Genomic DNA, 26,697 nt, shown 5'->3' on the forward strand with positions numbered 1-26,697 from the left:
AGTTTTAGTCGACTAAATACGACTAAAACTAAAACACTTGCAGAAGACTAAAATAGGACTAAAACTAAAATGCCATTTTAGTCCTAAGACTAAGACTAAAACTAAATTGAAATTTGCTGCCAAAATTAACACTGTATGGTACTCATTACACTATTGATGCACAAGAAGTGGTCTGTTGTGCTCCAGATCTTTAATCAGGTCTGAGGCACAGCTGGTCTAGGTGACAGCCCTGGTCCAGTACTTGACTCAGGAGCTGTATTGATCAGCTACCCTGCTTCTGCTCCTGCTATGGAGCTATACATTCAGTAGCACAGAACTGTAAACACCATGTGGAACTTTGCTTCTGCATTGCCATGTGAGATGCCATGACCCTCCATGCCAGGACAGAACTGGCATGCTGGCCAGTAATAAATCACTATTAGAAGAGATCTGTTGCTGCATTAGATGCATAACTCAAATAAATAAATATAAAAAATAAAAAATAAAAAACAAAAACTCTCTCCCTATTAATCCCAACTTCAGAAGAAATACATTGGGTCTTCTGGATGACATTTGAACTTACTGCATAAGCTGCATAAGCAAGCGTTAAGGTGTGCTGCATTGGGCTAGCTGCACACCTTAGAGCACCAAAAATCAGACTATTGCATCACAACACATGTGCAATATGATTCACTACAGTTGGGGTGCCACTAAAAAAGTGCATTGGGGTGCCATTCGAAATTAAAGGCACCACAACACACATACAACAGTGTATGTTGCCATGTGTTCTGGATATGAACAGTAAAACATGTTTTACAGCACATTCAAAAAATGCATAAATGTAAATGGGCCCTTAATGTTAAATGAATGTTCTACACAAAAAAAAGAGGCCACGTCAAGTAAACATTACCAGAAATGAATTGTTTTTTGGAAAAAAAAGAAATGAATTGTTGTAGGATATGCTAGTTAAATGTAGTTTTAGCTCTGAAATTTCTGTAAAAGGGTTTCTTAGGAAAGCTACTCTAACCAGCTTGCCTGCGTAGTGCTGTATGAGGCCAAATTCTTGCAAGGAGTTAAACATGTTTAGCATTTCTCCTAAACCCACAATGACCTCACCAGCATGTGGATTACTGTAAGTCAAATGGAGTATAGGATAAACACAGCCCACAGAGGTGACAAGATTTATTTTTCCATCGTAAGGGTTCAAAAGAAAACACTTCAAGTTCAAGTGGCTGGGGATTTTTTTAACCTGCTTCCAGCACATCACGCAAAAGCACATTGGATAATTTATACCATACTACAAAACCTTTGCAATGAAAAACTACCCAAGGCGTTTACAACAGTAAGTCTACTGAAGGGCCAGGAAGTCAAGCTTTATTTAATTAGAAGGAAATTAGGCTGATGACATTGATAAGGGACTTATAGAAAGTTTATGATTAATACTTTTACTGTACTACATTTTTCTTCAATTATACTTTAATCTTTAACCCGGAAATATCTGTAAGTAATGTTATGAACCACAATATAAGCCTGACCTGGGATGCTAACCCTTGCCCTCTTTATTTAAAGCTAATAAAAATGTTAGTTCTAGATCCACTTTATGAACTTTTTCACGTAGAAAGGTGTATGTGAGATACTGTATATAGAGTAAGCTATGTCTGACTTCTCATTCTGAAAATGCTAGTCCCCTGACTCTCATGCTGCCCATTTGACTTCAATAGTTTAGGAACAAGTATGCAGATAAGCAGTTCTGGCATTCAGATCTACTTACGTGTTTGAAGTCAGTGATTTGGAAGGAATTGACAATACATTGAGGCTGAATTACTAAAGGCAAATCCATTTGCACTCTGCAAGGAAATTTGTTCCAGATCTTGGTAAATGAGGAGAAGGTCTGCTGACTTCCATCATCCAATTATGAGCTAGCAAAAATGCTGTTTTTTTTGTTTTCCTTGCATGTGATTGGGTATTCTTTGCAAAGTGAAGCTTCATTTAAAGTACTGAATCAAATTCCCTTGCAGAGTGCAACTGCACTTGCAAATTGCACATATCAACCCCATAGGCAGTCATAGTCAGGGTACTTGCATTCTGAGAAGAAGGTGACTAATGGCAGCCATTATATTGTTTTATAAGAAAACATTTACTTCAAGGCTATCTTTGTATAATTTGCAAAAGTGCCTCTAACAAACTAAAAATGTCTTGCTTCTAGTTGTTTTTTTTTTTGTAATGTATATACAAACAGGACAAGTTAGTGCTGACAAGGGCCCCCTTCTTACAGTTTTACCATTTTATACTTAAAACCCCATACACATGGGTTGAATATTGGGCGGCATCGGCTGGTTCAATAGAAACTGCCTGACATTCAGCACGTGTGTACTGCAGCCGGTCCGACAGTTGGCTTCTGTCGAAGGGGCATGACCGAAAAAAGGTTTGCCAACCGCCTCCCGATCAGCGCTCTCAGTCAATGGTTGAGAGCGCTGCCTGTAGTGTTCTGGTGGGGGTATGTCCCCCGCACAATAGAACAACAGGGGGGATCGCTGTACTAATATCAGATTGTTATTACAGCGGCTTCATCCTGAGCTGTCATTTTTGTTTCATCCAGCCCACTTGGTTGAATGAAAAAAAAACAAGCAGTGTGTACTAGGCTTTACTATCTCATTCAACCTGTTTGACAGACACTATTTGGGTGAGAACATAAATCAAAAATTATTAGCAAACTTATACATAGGCCAAGAGACAGCTTCATATTTTTTGCTTCCCTTCAAATGCTATTCTAATGGAACTGCCGGCACATTTCCTATTCTGTAATTACTATTATGGTAGGGAACCAAATTATAATGGACCAACAAAGATATATCAGGCAATCTGTGTGCCCAGATTTGATATAATGGTATGACAACAGAAATGCACCACATAAACAAAAAAAAAAACTGTTATACAATTGCTTGGTGTATTTTTAGAAAGATTTTAGTCAAAGCACTGGTGTAAGAAAAATGACAGCACTAACAGTCCTCTCTTACCTATGCATGTTTTCATGTCAATACTGGCCATAAACCCATCAAAGCAGAGACAGCGGTACTCTCCTGGGATGTTTGTACACTGTCCTCCATCACAGATATCTGGATTGTCTTCACACTCATCAATATCTAGATAAGAGTAATACATTGTGAAGTTACCTCGAGAAGTATTAGTAATATAACACATAGAAAATATACTGTGTTTTTAGTCATCCATACATGGTATATTCATAGATAAATACAAAAAATGCCCTTTGGAGTATTGAACTATATTTTAATGTTCTGGGGAAAAAAAAATAACCATAGATGACTAAATTACAAACTAGCCTGCGATACCCCTAAATTGCTAAATGGCACTGCTTGGCAGCGGCTACAATCTATAGAGGTTCTACAGGACAGATTTAACTAACCAAAGGAATTTGTGGCAGTTTTTCTGTTTACAACAAATAAACGTAATGCCCTATTTTATTCTGGGATAAAATACAATGAGGAACAGAACTAGATATATATTTAATCCTTTCATATATATTTCATTAAAAAACAATGTATATTCAACATGTGCAGCACATTACATGGTAAGTCGCTAATGGGGAAAAGACCATCTTCGGTGAGATCACAGAGAAATACTGTTTACTAACTCTTCCCCTTTTGCCTTTTTTTGGGTACAGCTTCCGAAGTTCATTAGTCTCTTGTTTTAGGTCCCACTTAGCGGTTTTCAGTGTTTTTTTTTTTTTTTTTTTTATTCCAAACCAAAGAGTGGTTTTATTTTAGTAAAAAATTCTGATACAATGTTAATAGTCATACTGTATATAATAATGTGTTACAGTTTGATTTGTTTTTTATTAAATATTTATTTTATTTAGTATTTAAGAGCCGTTATTCTAAAAATTTCCCACTTTTGGGGATATAGTTTAGTTTGATATTCATAAAAAATTAATGCAGGGTATGTGGGCTTTCAGGTAATAAAACATAGTAAAATATTATGATTGCGTTGGAGTGGGGGATTGGGGGCTGCCTTGAAAGCAAACAGAGAGTAAAACCCACAGCGATATATTTGCAGTTTAGGCCATATCTCTGCAAACTCTTCACATACTGTAAATGTATTGCCTACAGACGGATATCTTACCTAAGTATAAGTACTTTACACTTTACAGTGAGCTCCACAATGCTATTGTTTTTTTTTCCCCAGCTAGTATATGCTCCTAGTTTAAGACTTGCAATAGTACTAATTTCACAACTTTTTCCCCTAGAAGCATAACCTAAAATGATTGTGGTGGATTTGGCTTACCTTTCGTTATAAAGAAAAGAGAGTGATGAGATCATTTTACATAAATCACACTTAGCCTGTTGTGTTCAGGGAAAACTGTCTGCCTGCCGTGCTTTATAGTCAGCAAACTTTTATAATTGTCTTAGAAAGTATACCAGACTTTAATCTCAAGTCTGGCAAACCAGGTTACTGTTTTGTAATTGATACACCTTCTGGCCTTTGTGGATAACTAAAAATGTCTGAAATTTACAGCTACTGTTACCAAGTATATCACAGAGTCATACAATTGCTATTTTATGCCTCACTCATATGCATTGAGCTTGTTATATACAGCGATTCAGAATAAAATCATCACAGGACAAGAGATCAAGTGGCAGTACAGAGATATCTATTACCTCCACAGGTTCTTCCATCTGGCAGTAAAGCATAGCCATCAAGACAACTGCATTTATAGCTGCCTTCTGAGTTTTCGCAGAGGCTGTCACACCCTCCATTCATTATTTTACACTCGTCAATATCTGAAATATGAATTGAATCATTACTTGACTGTTTTTTAAGTTTTCTTAATACATCTTTGATTTAAGACATCTTATGTTAAGTTACAGCTAAACATACAAAAAAAAAAAAAAACGAAATTACTGGAAAATGTTCAGACCCTCTTTATAACACTAATATTAATAATATAGTTTATATTTCCTCTAGGAAAAAAAAATAGGTCTATTTGTCTTTGTATTTATGTTAATATCAGCCTATGACCCATTATATGATGTCCTCTCCTTTACTTACCAGTGCACCCCAGCCTATCTGGAGTGGATTGGTACCCTGGGTTACAAGCGCATTGGTATGAGCCAACCAAATTCACACACTTTCCATTTCTGCATAGATTGTCACTCAAGGAACACTCGTTGATATCTAGAGGGAATACAGTATGTTAATATCCTGAAATAAACACAAACTGAAAATAACAAGTCATGACTATTCACTTTGGTAATTTTGTAAATCATAATGGTGCACTACAAAAATAAATGGCAGTACATCATTTTTAAAGATGTTGCAAATAGATTAACTTTGTTGATTTTTAAAAGGACATCTTTCACTGCTTTCCCAGATATTTATAAGCCCCAATTCACATTGGGCTTATTTGACATGTCAAATCGCATGCCAGATCGGAGCCTATTGCGCACAACGGCACTGTCCGAATCAATGCAACACCAACTTTGCGGCACTGTACCGATTACCAAAAGTAGTTTCTGCACTACTTTTGGCGACTTCTGAGACAATTTCATTAGACATCTGTACAGAAACTTGCACAGATGTCTGTCAAATCACTCCCGAACTCGCACTGACATGCAGCTTTGAAATTGTGCAAGTTCAGCTGAACCTTCACGATTTCAAACCCAGCCTTAGTGTGAATAAGGGCTAAAGCTGCTTTTTACAGAGTTGTGCAGTTGGAAAATGATAAAGTGGTTTGAAAACACTAGACTTAAAGTTATTGTAAAGTCTCCTTTTTTTCAATAAAAATAACACTCATGTCATACTTACCTCCTCTGTGCAGTTTGCTCTGATTTTGCACAGAGCAGCCCAGATCCTCCTCTTCTCAGGTCCCTCTTATGTGCTCCTGGCCCCTCCATCCTGTCAAGTGCCCCCAGAGCAAATAGCTTGCTATGGGGGGGACCCGAGCCTATTCAGACACATAGCTGCGGCCCGGCCCTGCCGCCCTCTCTCCTGATTGGCTGACTGACTTTGATTGACAGAAGCAGGAACCAATAGCGCCACTAATGCTTCCCAGCCACTCAGGAGGGAGAGTCTAAGATGACTGAAACACTCGTGGACATCACAGGAGGAAGAAGGGCTCAGGTAAATATTAGGAAGGCTGAGGGGGGCTGAGGGGGGCTGAGGGGGGCTGCTGCACATAGAAGTTTTTATATCTTAATGAAAAGAATGCATTAAGATAAAAAACCTTTTGCGTTTACAATTCCTTTAAATAACGAAGTTTTCAAAAAGCTGAGAAAAAAACCTGTATCAGATTATACATTAGCAAAAATAAGTTAATGTCAGTCTGACAAAAGACTTTGGTTATTGATTTGTCAAATGGGGCAGTTTTTGTAAGAGACAGCAGAATAAAAAAGCTTTCTTCAGAGCACTGACAGCGTTTTCATGTTGCCTACAGCTAATGGAATGTATTTTTTGATCTGTAAAGCACAAACAAACCTCAAACTGTTTTGTAATAGGTCATATGGAACAGTTTAAGTCATAATGTGAACTCACCTACACAGGCATCCCCTGATAGCGTGAGCTCATGCCCAGGGGGACAGTTGCACAGAAAACTACCTTCGGTGTTCACACATTCCCCTCCTCTACATAGCAACGGGTTCCGTTCACATTCATCTATGTCTGTAAGGAAATAATGCAAACAGGTAAATAAACCAAGCATTTTATCTTAATCAGTTTAGTATTAAAAGGGCTGTCAGGCTAGCAAAGCAAACATGGTATTGGAATATATCATAGCAACACTGTTTTTTTTCCAAAGTATTAGAACCTTGACATCAATAGTACAGTAGGCACCATTGGAAAATTCTTTGGAAAATGTAATTCTTTGGAAAAACTCATTGTAATTCAAAATAGGGGCATTGTATGAATAAAGGTTGCAAGACTAAATAGACACATATGATGTATAGCACTGAGCACATGTTTATATTTTGGGTTTGTGTTTTATTTATTACTGTGATCACTTGTAAAAAGGTTTTTTTTATGGTAGTTTATCCTTAAGTACTGCTTCCATTTTTTCCATGCAGAGGATAAACACAAACTTTTTTTGACTTAATGTCTGAGCTGGAATCCATGTTGCTAATATAATGTTTCTATTTGCTGTGTTGTTGAAAACATAATTTTTTATCTACTCAGATGTTATCCGAGCTGTAAGATCTGGACCCGGAGGCAGTAAGGATTCAGTGTGGAATACTTTCTGCACTGATAAGGTAGGTATCCAGTCTTATATAATTTTAGGGCTAGTTCTCTGTATATATAGTTGAAACTTTAATTTCCTTTACTACAAATCTTTGTTTTGGATAAAGTAGGGAAGGGTTACAGACCTTTAAGTTTATGTATTGTTATGTTTCAATATCTCTTTTATTGTAATTTTCCACATAACTGTAACGCTCCTGCGTTTCATGTATGGTGTGGATTTTCAGCTGCAGAAATATTCCACTTCAGTAGTCATGTAAGAGAGATGCTGAGATACCATTCCCAACCTCAATGACTCATCATGTGTGGAAGGTCTTAATTCAGCTAGTAAATACACACACTCAACAAGCTGGTTCCTAGAGTGACTTTATGTATGTAGTAACACAGTGATGAAGATTTAAGAGACAGGTTGAGTGGAGGTGGTAGGTGACAGACACTTGAAGGTAAGACAGTATAAGTTTATAGAGGGTTCCCCTGCGGGGTACTTAGCACTAATAGCAATACAGCCGAAGGTTGGTTCAGGAGGAGCGGATGATCCGGAAGCGGGATGCAGGGATCAGCGCAGCGAGGTTCCGTCAGCGAGGTATGCTTGCAAGCACGAAAGCTTCAAGCCAAGTTAGCATCCAAGTAAGGGTGTTTGAACGAACACATGTGAGTGAGAACCGGCGATTTAAATAGCCATCTAGTCCGGCGCTGAGTGATGACAGCATCAGTCTTAAAGGGAAACACACCTATATGTGTTTCTTCTATCTAGGTAGATGGAAATCACCCGGAAATAATGTGATAGGAGGCACTGAGAGTGCCAGAACCTTACAGTACCCCCCCCGTAAGGCCGGCTCCGGAAGGCCTCTAAGGCTGGTTGTCGATATAAGAATCGGAAAAGACTGGTTGCCGATACGAGAATCGGATAATACTGGTTGCCGATACGAGAATCGGATCAGACTGGTTGCCGATGCGAGAATCGGATGAGACTGGTTGCCGATGCGAGAATCGGAAAATACTGGTTGCCGATACGAGAATCGGATGAGACTGGTTGCCGATGCGAGAATCGGATGAGACTGGTTGCTGATGCGAGAATCGGATGAGACTGGTTGCCGATGCGAGAATCGGATAAGACTGGTTGCCGATATGAAAATCGGGAAGAGAAAAAAAAAATGGTTGCCGATACGAGAATCGGATAAGACTGATTGCCGATACGAGAATCGGATGAGACTGGTTTCCGATATGAAAATCGGAAAAAAAAAATGGTTGCCGATATGAGAATCGGATAATACTGGTTGCCGATACGAGAATCGGATAAGACTGGTTGCCGATACGAGAATCGGATAAGACTGGTTGGTAACCGATGTGAGAATCGGATCACTTGTTGCCGATATGAGAATCGGATCAGGTTGGTAACCGATGTGAGAATCGGATCACTTGTTGCCGATATGAGAATCGGATCAGGTTGGTAACCGATCTGAGAATCGGATCACTTGTTGCCGATATGAAAATCGGATCAGGTTGGTAACCGATCTGAGAATCGGATCACTTGTTGCCGATATGAAAATCGGATCACTTGTTGTTAGGGTGTCTGCTACATGAACCCCTCACTAGAATCGGACGCATAACCATCCGAAGTAATCCTAGTAGTCCTAGCAACCAATGCTTCTTCAAACATCCTCAGATCCTTCCTACATACCACCGTGCCATTAGAAGCGCGTACGCAGTCAGGTGCAAGAATCTCAATGTTTTCATTGGAAGCTAAAAATGTGCTTGCAAAAATAGGAGTATCTATACCAACATCTGCCAATTTCTGGGTGTCCTTTTCTGATATAGAACGGGGACAGGGCTGGCAACAGCCTTGGTAATTTCCAGGCTGTTTTTCAGGGAAGACCCTTCGGATTCGCCTGGCCTCCATTGGGAGAGCCTTAGGCCTATGGGGTCTGATTGGGCAGAATGTAATGAAATGTCCTCCTTCACCACAATAAAAACAAAGGCCACAGATTCTCCTGTGATCTCTTTTTTCTTGTAAGGACAACTTAGTATGTACGGCACCAATCTCCATAGGCTCTTCATCCATCTCTGTAGGATCAGGGTTCAAATGGGATGTGTCAGAGTGACAAGGCTGACTGTTTAAGGCAGGCTTGGACCATGACCAGGCAGGATCACCATATTTATTTGGTTTCCTATTTTCCCTAGGTAGCCGGGGTCTGTGGTTACCTGGAGCAGGTTTAGGAGTGGGGTCAACGGCCGAAATCCGAGAAGAACTGGATAATGGCATTCCCATTTTTTCAGACTTCCTTTCTCGTAGTCTTCTATCTATGGTGATACTGAGTTGTATCAATGCATCCAGGGTTTTTGGCAGATCCGCTCGGGCCAGCTCGTCTTTAACGGCCTCTGATAGGCCAAGCCTAAATTGGGTTTTCAGAGATGCATCATTCCATTCTGAATCAAGGGTCCATCTCTTGAATTCTGCGACAAAGTCTTCCACAGGTCTCCCACCTTGGTTCAAGGATCTTAATTGAAAATCGGCAGTACTCTGCCTATTGGGATCATCATATAGGCTAGTAAGTTCTGCTAGAAACAAGGTATAGGAGCTGAGAAGCTGGTCGTTTTTCTCAAAAAGAGAGTCTGCCCAGGCCCGAGGATCGCCTGTTAGGTAAGAAATAATAGTACAAACCTTAATATGATCAGTAAGGTAGGTACGGGGTCTTAACAAGAAAAGTAACTCACATGCGTTTTTAAATTCGCGAAATTTTTTGCGATCGCCTGTAAATACCAAAGGAGGATTTATTTTGGGTTCAGGGGACTGAGCAGAGGTAAGTTGTGTCAGTCTAATTACCTGCTGCGACAGAGCCTGATTGTCTTCTTTTAATTCAGCAAGTGCGTATATTAACGCAGTTACTTGCTGTTTTAATTGTGTCACCTGAGTGGTTATTTCTGCTGAATCCATTTGTAGGTTCGTTCAATCTGTAACGCTCCTGCGTTTCATGTATGGTGTGGATTTTCAGCTGCAGAAATATTCCACTTCAGTAGTCATGTAAGAGAGATGCTGAGATACCATTCCCAACCTCAATGACTCATCATGTGTGGAAGGTCTTAATTCAGCTAGTAAATACACACACTCAACAAGCTGGTTCCTAGAGTGACTTTATGTATGTAGTAACACAGTGATGACGATTTAAGAGACAGGTTGAGTGGAGGTGGTAGGTGACAGACATTTGAAGGTAAGATAGTATAAGTTTAAAGAGGGTTCCCCTGCGGGGTACTTAGCACTAATAGCAATACAGCCGAAGGTTGGTTCAGGAGGAGCGGATGATCCGGAAGCGGGATGCAGGGATCAGCGCAGCGAGGTTCCGTCAGCGAGGTATGCTTGCAAGCACGAAAGCTTCAAGCCAAGTTAGCATCCAAGTAAGGGTGTTTGAACGAACACATGTGAGTGAGAACCGGCGATTTAAATAGCCATCTAGTCCGGCGCTGAGTGATGACAGCATCAGTCTTAAAGGGAAACACACCTATATGTGTTTCTTCTATCTAGGTAGATAGGTAGATGGAAATCACCCGGAAATAATGTGATAGGAGGCACTGAGAGTGCCAGAACCTTACAATAACAAAATAACATACAGACAAGAAAAAAAACACAAACCAGTAACAAAATCAGAAGCGACATTATTACAGTAAATTTGTCAATTATAACATTATACTTAAAAACAAAAAAAAAAAAAAGAAGGGAAGAAAAAGGAAAAGAAACAGACAGAAAGAGGATAAGTACCTTCCTTCCAGTATGGTTTTGATCCCCACTCAAGAGATTGCCATATTTAGAATACCCTTTATGTCAAATCTCTCTTCACTTAGCATCAATTTTGTGGAGAGAAGTAAAACAAGTTTCATAGTACTTAGCAATGCTTATGTTGACCCAAATACAATATCTCTACTCCAATGTTACTGTACATCTCACATTATTTAGCCATGGTTTCCATCTAACTTCAAATATTTTCTTTGTTGAACTTATGGTAGCCATAATTTTTTCCATCTGACATTGTTGATTTAGTAATTCAACCGCATCAGATGGAGTTGGTACTTCCTGGGAGTTCCATCTTCTAGTAATTAAAAGTTTTCCTGCTAATAGGAGATGTATAATCACTACTCGGAATTTTGGGGGATCTCATACATATTTAAATGAAGGATCGCCATTTCAGGGCTTGAGGTTATATTTTTTCCCACAAGTTCTGACGCCAGGGAGAATATTCTGTTCCAGAATGCTCTAATCGATTTACAGTCCCAAGTTATATGAAATAACGATCCTTGCTCACCACATTCTCTCCAACATAATGCTGACGTTGAGGAATATAATTTGGACAGCTTAGTGGGAGTCAGATACCAAAAATTCAACATTTTCTGGTATAGTTCCCAATGGTTGATACATTTTGATGAGATGTATGTAACATCAAAGGCTTTGTATTGTTTATGTATTGTTTATGTATTGTTGTCGGTGTCCTGTTACGGAGATATCGGTTTACTTCCTGTCCCTGAGAGACAACAAGTAAGAAAAGGTTCTCTGCAAAGTGAGTGAATTCTTTTCTTGGATCAGTGAGTGCCACTAGAACTATTGGTTACCTTTACATTTGTTCTGGTCACAACATTTCAGAATCATCAACACTTTCTGATTTGGTCGTGCAGTGGATTTGAACTATGTTAGGTATTGGCTGTTCGCTTGTTTCGTCGAATGACGAACAAATGGGCTTCTTTGTGGGAACTTCGAGTTCCCGCATTATCATGGACTCTGACCTCTGAATTCCAATAAATAAATCACTGGCAGGCCAGGGGAATTAAACTCACAGCTCCCTTATTGCAAGCTTGGTATTCTACCACCTATGCCACCATTAAGTCTGCTTATTCTGAACACACTCTCCCTAACTTTTATCTCATCCACTGTGTGTAGGGTGAGATAGGAGTTAGTTAGGCAGGGAAAGTGTATTCAACCTAAGCTTACTTGATGGTGGCATAGCTGGTAGAATACCAGGCCTGCAATTGCGATGGTTGTGGTTTTGAATCCCTTGGCCAGCGGGTGATTTATAAGTGGAATTTTATAATTCATAATACATTGCTAGCAGGGAGAGAGATTTTTGCTTTTTACAGTTTGTTGAGATCAGATAGTGCAGTGTATACCACAAAGTTATAAATGTATTAGTTATATATATGGGCCCCCCCCAGTCCATACCAGGCCCTCGGGTCTGCATTTTAGGGTACTCTGAACTTCAGTTTGCCATTCAAATCAATTCAAAAAGGTATTTTAAAAAATTTAACACGACTAAAGCACATCAATAAAAAGCACACATATGTACAGTATCTCACAAAAGTGAGTACATCCCTCACATTTTTGTAAATATTTTAATATATCTTTTCACGTGACAACACTAAAGAAATGACACTTTGCTACAATGTAAAGTAGTGGGTGTACAACTTGTATAACAGAGTAAATTTGCTGTCCCCTCATGGTGGCCAAGACCATACAGCAGTTTTACACAAATGGTCCTACTTAGAGCAGGCTTCGCCATGGTCGACCAAAGGAGTCGAATGCACATGCTCAGCATCATATCCGGAGATGTTTTTGGGAAATAGTGCTGCCAGCATTGCTGCAGAGGTTAAAGGGGTGGGGGTCATCCCAGAAGGAAGCCTCTTCTAAAGATGATGCACAAGAAAACCCACAAACAGTTTGCTGAAGACAAGCTGACTAAGGACATGGATTACTGGAACCATGTCCTGTGGTCTTGCCTACAGTCAAGTATGGTGGTGGGAATGTCATGGTCTGGGGGCTGCATGAGTGCTGTCGACACTGGGGAGCTACAGTTCATTGAGGGAACCATGAATGCCAACATGTACTGTGACATATTGAAGCAGAATATGATCCCCCCCCCTCAGAGACTGGGCCGCAGGGCAGTATTCCAACATGATAATGACCCCAAACACACCTCCAAGACCACCATTGCCTTGCTAAAGAAGCTGAGGGTAAAGGTGATGAACTGTCCATACATGTCTCCAGACCTAAATCGTATTAAACATCTGTAGGGCATCCTCAAACAGAAGGTGGAGGTCTCTAACATCCACCAGCTCTGTGATGTCATCATGGAGGAGTGGAAGAGGACTCCAGTGGCAACCTGTAAAATTCTGGTGAACTCCTTGCCCAGGAGGGGTAAGGCAGTGCTGGAAAATAATGGTGGCCACACAAAATATTGATACCTTGGGCCCAATTTGGAAATTTTCACTTAGGGGTGTACTCACTTTTGTTGCCAGCGGTTTAGACAGTAATGGCTGTGCTCTATTTCGAGGGGACAGCAAATTTACACTGTTATACAAGTGGCACACTCACTACTTTACATTGTAGCAAAGTGTAATTTCTTAAGTGTTTTTACATGAAAAGCTATAATAAAATATTTACAAAAATGTGAGGGGTATAATCACTTTTGTGAGATACTGCACATCAACTTGTTAACATACGTGTCATGGCATTCACAAGCAACAAAATATCTAACCTGGTTTAAATGTTCTACCTGTCAAAGTTGAATACAGCCATCAGAACAGCTTATTCCCTGGATCTAGAAGATTGAAAGGGAACTCTACAGGAATTCCTATTAAACCTAAACACATTTTAGTTTAAACCAGGGATCCTCAAACTACAGCCCTCCAGCTGTTGCAGAACTACACATCCCATGAGGCATTGTAAAACTCTGACATTCGCAGACATGACTAGGCATGATGGGAATTGTAGTTCCTGAACAACTGGAGGGCCATAGTTTGAAGACTCCTGGTTTAAACTATTCAATTTTATTATTTGTATTGATGCCTAAATAGAAAAGTGCACACAGAAAACTATAAACTTAAGTTGCTGAATAAAAATGCAGAACTTACCCATACAGTTTTTCATCATCATGAAGCCACTTTCAAAGCCTTCAAAGCACTCACATTCGAAGCTGCCAGGTGTATTGACACATGTACCACTCCCACACAAATCAGGGGAGATCCGGCACTCATCAATATCTGAAAATAAAATGTATACATAATTTATCAGATTCTACATGAATGATATGTTTGTAAGTTGAAAGTAACAAAAGACTGAGTTAATTGAACTTGAGCAATTAAAGATTACCGTATATTCACCTAAAAGCAAAAAAAAAGCCACTTATAGGTGTATACTGTCATGTTATTATAAAAAAAAAAAAAAATGGCTAAAGATATACTAGCTGACCAATAGCAGATTGGTTTACAGTCTAGAACCTTTTAGTCATCCCTCCATTTTTTTTTTTTTAGTTTACTTTTAAAATTAAGGGCTCATGTCAGTGGTTGTTGTATTCGTGTGTTTGGAATACACATCAAACTCAAAAAAGGTCAACAAAATCCCATAGAGAAGTACACATGGTGGCTCAGAGGCTGCATTTGACCTGCTTTGCATTTTGGTGTTCTATGGATTTTCTATAGAGATGCATTTGGACTGCATGCAAAGCAGGTCAAACACACCCTTTTCTTGTCAAACACTGCATTTGCCATTTGAACAGATGCGATAGTGTTTGTATAGAAAATGAAGCATTTGACATAAACACCCGACAAAGATTACACTTATGTTGGGATTTGGCCAGCTGAGTAGTATGTAGATAAGGCTAAAAAACAATCAATTATTTCATGTTTTTTACTACAGCAAATGTTGACATGAACACACTGAAAAACAAAAGAATTTACACACATACATGTATGTATATTCGCTCCTACCTGTGCAATTCCTTTCTTCTGCATCCAATGCAAATCCATTGTTGCATTTGCATTTAAAACTTCCAATTGTATTTCTGCATTTTCCATTTGTACATATCCCAGGGAATGCTTTACATTCATTTATATCTGTGAGGAAAGCAAAATATTTTATTCTATGTTAGGAACAAGTCATGTGACAAATATCACGTATACAGATAAGTACTCCTTTTTTTTCTCTGACTCATCTGCAGTTTTGTTTTGGGTTAATGGCTAAAATATATTAGGCTTCTTTGAGACCCATGCATTGTGCAACTGCAAATATGCAGCACAAGGCATGTTTTCTTGCATATTTCCATAACACCTGAAATCGCAACCGAATGCATACGTTTAGGTCCTGTTTTTCTTTCATTGCTGTGTTTTGGCATGCCATTGTAAATGACCACATGCTAACATTTTCAGATGGATCTGATCAGAATCCCCATGGAACCCTGTGGACAGGCGGGTGTAAATGGACAGCCGTTGGGACATTCATCTCATTCAGCTACCATCCAGCACGGAATCTGCTCACAGAACCCCTGCTGAGAGGAGCAGACTCTGCTTCATGTGAAAGGAGCCTTACAGTAACGGTAGGAGACACAATTTAATGACATCATTAACCACTTGCCTACAGTGCTCTTTCACCCCCCTCCTGCCCAGGCCAATTTTCAGCTTTCAGCGCTGTCACACTTTGAATGACAATTGCGCAGTCATGCTACACTATACCTATATGAAATTTTTATAATTTTTTTCACACAAATAGAGCTTTCTTTTGGTGGTACTTCTTACAAAAAAAAAAGAAAACAGACAGAAAATTTTTAATTTTTTTTTCTGATTTTCTGTGAGTAAATTTTGAAAATAAATAATTTTTCTCCTTCACGGATGTGCGCTGATAAGGCGGCACTGATGGGCACTGATAGGCTGCACTGATGGGCACTGATGAGGTGGCACTTATGGGCACTGATGAGGTGGCACTTATGGGCACTGATGAGGCGGTACAAATATGCTGCACTGATGGGCACTGATAGGCAGCACTGATGAGCACTGATAGGCGGCACTGATGGGCACTGATGGACACTGGGAGGTGGCACTGATGGGCACTGAGGGGCGGCACTGATAGGCGGCACTGATGGGCACTGACAGGCAACACTGATGGACACTGACAGGTGGCACTGATGAGCACTGATGGGTGGCACTGATGAGCAATAAAGGGCGGCACTGATGGACACTGATTGGCAGCACCATCAGTGCCCATAGTGCTGCCAGTCAGTGCCCATCAGTGCCTAGGTGAGCAGGCACTGATGGGCACTGACTGGCAGCACTATGGGCACTGATTGTGGGCCATGATGGGGGGCAGTAATTGGCAGTTTATTTACATTTTGTGTAATCAGGGCCCTTATGATCAGTGTCCTGATTACTTGTACTTGTTTCCCCTATGAGGAAGAGCCGCTGATCGACTCTCCTCACCTCACACACTGACAGTGTGAGGCGAGGAGAGCCGAATAACAGCATTTCCTCATTTACATGTGACCAGCTATGATTGGACACAGCCGATCACATGGGTAAAGAGTCATGTCATTGACTCTTTACCGAGATCGGGGTCAAGCCGTGTCCTAGCAACATCGATTGGAGACTCTGGTATTTAGGTTTGTTAAGGTGTAGAAGCTGCAATTTTCACATATTTAAGTGAAAGATTTTCGTTATAGATTTGAATATTTATTTATTACAGACAATTTACACAGCGCTTTACATAAATAATGTACATTTACATCAGTCCCTGCCCTCAAAGAGCTTACAATCTAACATCTCTAACTCACATGCGTGGGTTCACTTTTGTATTAAATATCATTGCATGCATAACTTAACCACCTGCAACCCGCCCGCCGTCAAATGACGGCGGAGCGGTGTAGCTATTTTTCTGGGACACCGTCATATGACGGCGCACCAGAACAGCCTCTCTCATGTGCTAGGACATGGCGCGGTCATGATCGCCGGCTGTTCTGGTGCGCCATCATATGACGGCATCCTAGAACAATAGCTACACCGCTCCGCTCATTTGACGGCGGGCAGGTAGCAAGTGGTTAAGTTATGCAAGCAATGATATTTAATACAAAAGTGAACCCACGAATGTAAGTTAGAGATGTTAGATTGTAATATCTTTGAGGGCAGGGACTGATGTAAATGTACATTATATATGTAAAGCGCTGCGTAAATTGTCTGTAATAAATAAATATTCCAATCTATAAAGAAAATCTTTCACTTAGTTATGTGAAAATTGCAGCTGCTGTACCTTAACAAACCTAAATACCAGAGTCTTCAATCATAGAGGATACCTTGTACAGAGAACGCGTTGGGTCAGTTCTGTGATGTCATCCTGCTAAGGCTCGGTGGATGACACCGCAACCGACCTTTTAAAGCTTTTGTGAAATGCCTGTTGTTTCTGAACATGTGTAAGTGCAATATTTTAGTGAATACATTGAGTATTTTAAAAGTGTTGCGCTATAATACTTCTCTCTTCTTATATTTGATGTACACATGTGTTGGAGCTTGTTGATGGCATGCTCCAAAACATGTGTACATGTGGCATGATGTGTGGATATCTGAGGGGGAGAGCGTCGGCTCCTCCAAGCTATGCAGAATAAGCGCAATCGATCTCTAAAACTTGAGATAATTGCGGTCTGGTAAAAAGCCCCATTATCCTACTAGCACCTTGAGCACTGGAGCACTTTGTTATATCGGAGCACAGAGCACTTTGTTTTGCACGTGGATAGACTCCATAAGATTTTTGATTTTTGACTATGAGTGACTAATGAATTGTTTTTTTTATATATCAATATATTTTCACATTTGGATTATTAATGAACTGTATTTTTTATTTATTTATTTTGTCCCATTTTCACAGATTTGATGAGTTTTTTTTATTTTGAAATAAGGTTTCTTCACATGCCCATGTGTTCACTTCATGAATTTATTGTTACTTAAAGCAGAGTTCCGGGCACAGAAACATTTTTTTCAATTAACATACCCCCGGGACAGTCAGGGCTAGTACATTCCACAATGGCTAGCCTCTGATCTGTCCCGGTTCGCACTTACCTGCAAGAAGAAATACTCACTTATAAAATTTCTTCCACAGCGTTGCCATCTCTGTTGTGGGCAGCTGAAGCCAGCGCGATCCTCTTCTGCGTCCTCTTCCGCGTCTTCTTCTCCCAGAATGTGCCTTCACCGGCCCCTCTCGTCACTTCCGGTGTGGCGCCGCATTCCTACACAGCTTCTGGGCATGCCCAGAAGCTGTTTAGCAGGGAATGCGGCGTCGCACCGGAAGTGACGAGCGGGGCCAGTGCCGTCGCATTGATTCCTGGGAGCGATGACGTTCAGCTCCCAGGAATCATTGCAAACTGGAAGTGACGGCGCGGGCCATGGCCACAGAGGGAGGAAGTGAAAAAAGGTGAGTATTTCTTTCTACAGTTACGAGGTAAGTAAAAAAAAAAATAATCCTAACTATCCAATTCCTTTTCAGGTGAAGCAAAGCAAGTGGATTGGCAGAAAATCGATTTTGTGCCCGGAACTCCGCTTTAAGGAGACAGCACAAGTACTTCTATTTGTTAGCCAATAAAAAAAATACTGTACACAGAAATAAAGCTTTAAGAAGTTCATCTCTTCATTTCTTGGTAGATTAGTAGGCTCAGATTTGATCTATCACTCTAGTTTCCATTACTTGCATCTGTTAATGGAGTCTCTGTTTGACTTGCAGGGTTAAAAGATATTTTAACCTTTTTTTAAAACTGCTTTCATAATCTTACATCTGGGACCAGCATCTCAAAAGTATGCTCGAGAATATTATTTTGAAATGTTTGTGCTAAGTTTGGATTTGCCACGTGAATTTATGTTTTCTGGAAATAATTCTGTGATGTAGAAATTCAGAAGGTGGAAGAGATAGACATTCTACAAATGTGGTAGCTAGATAGTTCGTTTAAAAATAAATATATATCAGTGGCTTGGTGGTTTACCTTTGTAGAAGGGTCTCCCTGATAGAACATCTCCTCTGTTGGTAAATCCTGGTCCCCTAGGACATAAGATTTCATACTCAGGGGTACCAGGTTTTGGGCACTCCCCGCACTCTGCACCCCAGGCAGCTCCTACAGTACAGCAGCAGGCATCCAGCCGGAACCTGCCAGGAACTGGCTGAACACATTCGTCTTCATCCCATTTTAGGAAACACTGCTCCATACGTAGATCTGAAAGTGATAAGTAGTATAAACCTTTTACTTTTTTACTTAAAAAAAACGATCATGTTTATCTAAGTAAAGTCAGAGCTGAATACACATAAAAAATAGTGTAACTGATTTTGAACAGAATCAAATGTTATGAAGCCAGATTTTGCCTGTTTTATAAATATAAGAACTGATTGGCTATTATACCCAAATACCTTGTTTTATATTGGTTCCTGTCTTTTTACTCTAACCATGCTGTATAAAGACATTTAATAAATTACTAAAGAAATCAGTATGTGAACAAAAAAATTTAACACTAATCTGGCAAAAACCTTCTGCTAGGTTTTTGTCCTGTAGGTGAGCCCATTTGGGCGCTATTACCTCACTTCCTGCCCTATTGATAGCAGGGCCTGTCAATGGGACAAGAAGACATAGACTCTGAAGGAGGTTGTAACCCTTCCCCATCACTTCATGTGCAGACAGGAAGTAAGGGGAAATCTCCTCAATGGAAATACAGACTGCAAATAAAATTCTTCCTCTGTCTAAAACAAAAAAAATCTTTGGATGATGGGATCTGAATGCATTTATGATTACATAATGAACAAACACATGCAACAAAAAAGAAATAAATGGTTACCTAAGCAGATTCTGCCTGTTCCATCCAATGTGAACCCTTCTGGACACTCGCAAATGAAAGATCCTTTAGTATTTCGACAAACTCCATTGGGGCACACGCCTGGAAACACCTGACACTCATTGACATCTAAAGAACAAAGCATACAAATTGAACTGAATATTATTTAAATATAAGGGTTTTACCAGGCATAAAACTTCCCCCTACACAATTGAATCTACTAGTGGGCCTCTTGTGACACTTTTGTTCGTTCAAAAAATACTGAGCAGAAATGCAGTTTATTTCTAATTATTTTTGGCAGGCCTTATGTAAAGACTCATGCTTTGTATCTACCACTAATTAAACAGAACTCTTCAAATTCAGTAATTAGTTCTACCTATACGAATCTCTATGTATTTGACATTCATAAAAAAGTTCTAATGAAAGTTTAACTTTATGCCTTTTAGTTCTAATAGGTACATTTTTTAAGTTGTAAGCCCTCATTCACATGGGTGTCCTATGCATACACTCATGCGAAGGGCCATCTTTGCCCACACAAGATGCATAGGTGTTCTGTGTATCCAAGTGCAGGCAGTCCCATTCATGTGTATCAGGATGCAGCAGGTGCATAGACACAACCATGCAGGGATTTCTCCATGAACGCAGACAGTGTGTGTTTAGGGACATGCACCCACACAGCTGTCAAATTAGGATTAGTGACTGTGTCCATATAGCCGCTGCATCCCAGTAGACATGAACGGGATTACCTGTCCCGCGGATGCTAATGCATGAAACACCTGTGCATCCTTTACTGGCAAAGATCGCCTTTTGCTTTTCTCTATTGTCCCTTGATGATTCTGCCAGTAATACACTTTCCGTATTTTGTTGACAAAACTCATTCACTATTCCAGATGGAAGGATGGAGGAGCAGTGTTGTCATCCTAAACTGCTCGCTCCTGTATTGGACTACAGAACACCTCTTCATCTCATTTTCATAACATGAGGGTGGAGGTGTTCTTTAGCTCATAAATAATAGCGAACTGAACTAGGATGATTACACTGGGGCAGAAAGTACTGGAAGTTGTGAGCACACTGTTTTTTGGAGGATCAATAGAATTCTTTTTCCACTTATCAAACAAATATAACAAAACTATACTTAAAGAGACGGTAAAGTTTCATGGTTTTTAACCTTAATGCATTCTATTCCCCCAGAGCCCCCCTTTTTCTTACCTGAACCTATCCGTTCCAGTGATGTGCACAAGCCCAGTGGCTCCAGCCAATGTCTCTGTCCTGATTGGATAGATTGATAGCAGCTGGAGTCATTGGCTCCCGCTGCAGTCAATCAAATCCAGTGACACGAAAGCAGAGGGCAGGGCCGAGTCCTGCTGTCAATTTCAATGGTGCCCCCATTGAAAGCAGCTCTTCACGGGGGCAGCTGATAAAGAGGAGGAGCCAGGAGCCCCTGCGGGGCGCCCCACAGGAGGATGATCAGGGCTGCTTTGTGCAAAACCCTTGCACAGAGCAGCTAAGTATAACAGGTTTGTTATTTTTATAAAAAAAAGTTCAAACCTTTACAACCCCTTTAACAGACCAAAAGGTTGCAAATATGAGAAGTTCAATGCTATTATTTACTTAGACTTCACACATGTCATAATGACCCACTTTTAAATGCTATATAAACATGTAAATATTAAGGAATTGCACAATATTTCTCAGAAAAAATACCTTCACATGAAACGCCTTTGACTCTGGCATAACCCCTGGGACAGGCAGTATCTACAATAAAGAATAAAATAGTTTAGCTCCACATTGCTTACAACTGAACTTGCATAAAATTCAAAGCAGGAGGCTGGGAACTGTTGCTGCTTGAAATCTTTATTATGGCTGATGGCACCATGAAAAAGACAATAAATATGTCAAATTACATAATTTAGTATGATTGAATATACAATGCTATCTTTATTATTTGTATCAATATTACATTCTAATATTCAGCAATGTAATACTAGGGCACTAATCAATAGCGTACCAATTTCACATCTCTCACAAGGACTGCCCCATGCAGCACCTAGAGTAGCACAACATTCTGACTTGAGCGTTGCTCCATTTATATTGACCTCGCAGCGACCATCTTGGATATTGAGCCAGCAGGTACCTTTAAGGCTATCTATAAATTAAAAAACGTATACATTAAATTTGGCATCAAAACTGTGAGACAGGTATAGCTAATTTACATGAATTGCTGTCATTGTTAGCTTTTTCTGATACTTGATATGGCACCTCAATGCCCAGTACAGTATAGTGGCACTGCAGCATGCCACAAAGCACATTTCGTATGTTGTTGTGCACTACCTTAAAAAAGGTGCAGGTTGACAGTAAAGGTGAAATCCCTGAATGAGGACACTTTTTTGTTGCCAACAGTGGGATTTTGTAATGTTGTTAGGACAGTAAGCAGGGAGAAATCTCCCAAGCAGGGACACAGACATCAATAAAAGCCGAATTAAAAATTGTCATCACCATATATTGTATTTATCTATTACATGCAAGGAAAAAAAAAAAAAAATATATATATATATATATCCACTTGACCTCTGGAAGGTTTACCCCCTTCATGACCAGGTCATTTTTTGCTATGCGGCACTGCGTTACTTTAACTGACAATTGTGTGGTCATGCCAGGCTGTACACACATGAAATGTATACCATTTTATTTTCCACAAATAGAGCTTTCTTTTGGTGGAATTTGATCACCATTGGGTTTTTTATTTTTTGCGCTATAAATAAATAAAATAAAAAAAGTTTGAAAAAAATTTTTTTTTTAATTTCTGCTATAAAATAATGTCTTTATAACTTTAGGCCAATGTGTATTCTGCTACATAAATTTGGTAAAAAAAAATAATTATTGTATATTGTTATTGGTTTTCACAAAAGTAATAGCATCTACAAACGATGGTATATATATACTGGAATTTGTATTTTATTTTTTTATACTAGTAATTGGCAGCGATCAGAAACTTATAGCAGGACTGCGATAGTATGGCGGGCAATCTGACATGAACTGACACTTTTGACATTTTATGGGAACCAGTGACACTAATACAGTGATCAGTGCTGAAAATATACACTGTCACTGTACTAATGACACTGGCTGGGAAGGGGTTAACATCTACTGTGATCAAAGGGTTAAATGTGTGCCTAACTAGTGTTTATGTGTGTACTATAAGGTGCTTTTACTAAGGGATGTACAGGTTTTCATTTCCTTCTTCGCAGGGAAAAAAAAACCGACACATCCCGGCTTTTTTTTGGCTGGCACCCGCTGATTGGCTTGTGCCAATATATATATATATATATATATATATATATATATATATATATATATATATATATATATATATATATATATATACAGTGCCTTGCGAAAGTATTCGGCCCCCTTGAACTTTGCGAACTTTTGCCACATTTCAGGCTTCAAACATAAGGATATAAAACTGTAATTTTTTGTGAAGAATCAACAACAAGTGGGACACAATCATGAAGTGGAACGAAATTCATTGGATATTTCAAACTTTGTTAACAAATAAAAAACTGAAAAATTGGGCGTGCAAAATTCTTCAGCCCCTTTACTTTCAGTGCAGCAAACTCTCTCCAGAAGTTCAGTGAGGATCTCTGAATGATCCAATGTTGACCTAAATGACTAATGATGATAAATAGAATCCACCTGTGTGTAATTAAGTCTCTGTATAAATGCACCTGCACTGTGATAGTCTCAGAGGTCCGTTTAAAGCGCAGAGAGCATCATGAAGAACAAGGAACATACCAGGCAGGTCCGAGATACTGTTGTGGAGAAGTTTAAAGCCAGATTTGGATACAAAAAGATTTCCCAAGCTTTAAACATCCCAAGGAGCACTGTGCAAGCGATAATATTGAAATAGAAGGAGTATCAGACCACTGCAAATCTACGAAGACCTGGCCATTCCTCTAAACTTTCAGCTCATACAAGGAGAAGACTGATCAGAGATGCAGCCAAGAGGCCCATGATCACTCTGGATGAACTGCAGAGATCTACAGCTGAGGTGGGAGACTCTGTCCATAGGATAACAATCAGTCGTATACTGCACAAATCTGGCCTTTATGGAAGAGTGGCAAGAAGAAAGCAATTTCTTAAAGATATCCATAAAAAGTGTTGTTTAAAGTTTACCACAAGCCACCTGGGAGACACACCAAACATGTGGAAGAAGGTGCTCTGGTCAGATGAAACCAAAATCGAACTTTTTGGCAACAATGCAAAACGTTATGTTTGGCGTAAAAGCAACACAGCTCATCACCCTGAACACATCATCCCCACTGTCAAACATGGTGGTGGCAGCATCATGGTTTGGGCCTGCTTTTCTTCAGCAGAAGAAAACCTGATGGAGTCTGCAAAAGACCTGAGACTGGGACGGAGATTTGTCTTCCAACAAGACAATGATCCAAAACATAAAGCAAAATCTACAATGGAATGGTTCACAAATAAACATATCCAGGTGTTAGAATGGCCAAGTCAAAGTCCAGACCTAAATCCAATCGAGAATCTGTGGAAAGAACTGAAAACTGCTGTTCACAAACGCTCTCCATCCAACCTCACTGAGCTCGAGCGGTTTTGCAAGGAGGAATGGGCAAAAATTTCAGTCTCTCGATGTGCAAAACTGATAGAGACATACCCCAAGCAACTTACAGCTGTAATTGCAGCAAAAGGTGGCGCTACAAAGTATTAACGTAAGGGGGCTGAATAATTTTGCATGCCCAATTTTTCAGTTTTTTATTTGTTAAAAAAGTTTGAAATATCCAATAAATTTCGTTCCACTTCATGATTGTGTCCCACTTGTTGTTGATTCTTCACAAACAATTACAGTTTTATATCTTTAAGTTTGAAGCCTGAAATGTGGCAAAAGGTCGAAAAGTTCAACGGGCCGAATACTTTCGCAAGGCACTGTATATATATAGATATAGATATACAGTATTTTTGCTTGCACATGATTGGATGATGGAAGTCAGCAAAGCTTTCCCTCATTCACTAAGCTCTGGGGAAAATACATTTGCAAAGTGCAACCTCCCTTGAAAAGTGTCAATCTATTTGCCTTCAGTAAATCAGCCCTCAAGCTAAAATGGTGCTTCCAATGGGACCAATATAGTGTAAATATGCTCATGGCAGTATAACATTTCTGGAATAAACAGAAATACTCACCTATGCATATAAGGCCAGTGGAATCCAGTTTACTTCCAGGAGAGCACTCACAGTGAAATGAGCCAAGAATATTCTTACATGCACCATTAGCACATGGACTACTTTCACATTCATTTACATCTGGAAAATAACCAGAATACTTTTGGTTAGGTCTTAATAATTAAGAAAGGAAATTTTGAAAAGTATAAACTGAAATATTCAGACAGTTCTGCTAGGGTTTCTGTCACGGAGTACTTGCAAAGATGTTTTGAGTCAGGCTTTGCAATAATAGTGTATTAGTTATGAAAACTGGCATATCTTAATATCTTATGTTGTCAAGTCATAAAACTTTGGCACATTTACTTTTTTCCCAACTATCTCAACTAATTGTCTTTTGAGCAAGTAAAGTGGGCTTTTTCTGTCAAGTATTTAAAACACAAAAACCTGCTCCTGTTCCTGCTGTTGATCTCCTGACTTTATTCAATGTGTGAATATGTAACTGTGAAATGCTAGTAAACGGCTAACATTTTCATATTTTACATTTTGCACAAGGCAGAGGGAGGTTGTGATTCTCCAGCAATATAGATTTTATAACTGCAGTACACCACATTCATAGGGAATTCATATCTTTACCCATATTTTCTTGTGTGCTTCATACCACAGGCCAGATTCACAGTCCAGTGTCCGACACCCAGAAAAATGCTATGTCTGCTCTTTTCTTCACTTTCTTCCTGGGAAAAGAACTGTTTTCCTGGCCTAAATCTGCTCAGGCAGGACATTTTGAGGAGGGTGGTTGTACAAATCCAGTTGTAATTTCTTGAATTCCTCCACCTGTCTGATTGCTTATTTCATACAATCGTACGAAAAGCAATAATCCATATGAACCAATGAAGTTTAAGTTTGCTGCAGTTAAATTAAGAAACATATGAAATCTGATTGAGTGTTGTGGGTTAATTTGCACATAAAAGCTGGCTTTTACATTGCCCCACTAAAAACCCAGAAATGTTGCTTCTACAAAAAGGTTAAAACTGTGATGTTTTATGGCTAATTTTAGGTTAATTCACATAAGCACTCTGTTTATTAGGCACTAATCTTAATTCTTTATTTAAATTTTATTATATACCTCAGTTTTATAATTACACAGTTATTAAGCAGCCTTGGAACTTACTATGAGGCCAAAAGTCTGTGGTCACTTGATCATCATACCTATATACCTATATACATATGAGATTTTTGGATATCCTATTCCAAAGCATGGGCGATATATTGAATTGTCACCCTCATTAAGGCTAAAACAGCCTCCGTTCTACCCTGGAAAGCAATATTGAAGTGTGCTTGGCTCGCAGTTGCTGTTCCAATTCATCCCAATGGGGTCCAATAAGGTGGAAGTCAGGGCTCTCTGCAGACCACTCATGTCTGCAGACCACTCACACCACAATTGTTAAACCATATCTTTACAGACCTGGCTTTGTGCACATGGATACAGAAAAATCCTTCCCAAAGCCAATACCAAGGCAGAAGTGCTCAATTATTAAATGTCTTTGTATGCTGTAGAATTAAGAGTTGCATTCCCTGGAAACAGATAATCTCAATAATTGGGAGGAGGGGACATTGCCAACAAACCTTTGGCCATATAATTGTAGGTAGGAAGGTTATGTGCTCACAAACTTTTAGCTATCTAGCGTA

General features: G+C 39.5%; 1 protein-coding gene across 1 annotated transcript in view; it reads right to left on the minus strand.

The window, feature by feature from the left end:
• FBN2 (fibrillin 2) overlaps positions 1–26,697 on the minus strand; it is a 303,194-nt gene that overhangs the window by 108,225 nt on the left and 168,272 nt on the right. Inside the window, exons 20-30 of the mRNA XM_082258653.1 lie at positions 25,033–25,152; positions 21,839–21,976; positions 21,535–21,585; positions 19,834–19,959; positions 18,993–19,220; positions 14,971–15,096; positions 14,116–14,244; positions 6,529–6,654; positions 5,047–5,172; positions 4,656–4,778; positions 2,997–3,122 (exon numbers count right to left, since the gene is read on the minus strand). Of these exons, the coding sequence (XP_082114779.1) occupies positions 2,997–3,122; positions 4,656–4,778; positions 5,047–5,172; positions 6,529–6,654; positions 14,116–14,244; positions 14,971–15,096; positions 18,993–19,220; positions 19,834–19,959; positions 21,535–21,585; positions 21,839–21,976; positions 25,033–25,152 (1,419 nt within the window). The remainder of the gene's footprint in view (positions 1–2,996; positions 3,123–4,655; positions 4,779–5,046; positions 5,173–6,528; positions 6,655–14,115; positions 14,245–14,970; positions 15,097–18,992; positions 19,221–19,833; positions 19,960–21,534; positions 21,586–21,838; positions 21,977–25,032; positions 25,153–26,697) is intronic.

The sequence above is a fragment of the Pelophylax lessonae genome (assembly GCF_965119305.1).
Source record: "Pelophylax lessonae genome assembly, chromosome: 1".
NCBI classification, from domain to species: Eukaryota; Metazoa; Chordata; class Amphibia; order Anura; family Ranidae; genus Pelophylax; species Pelophylax lessonae.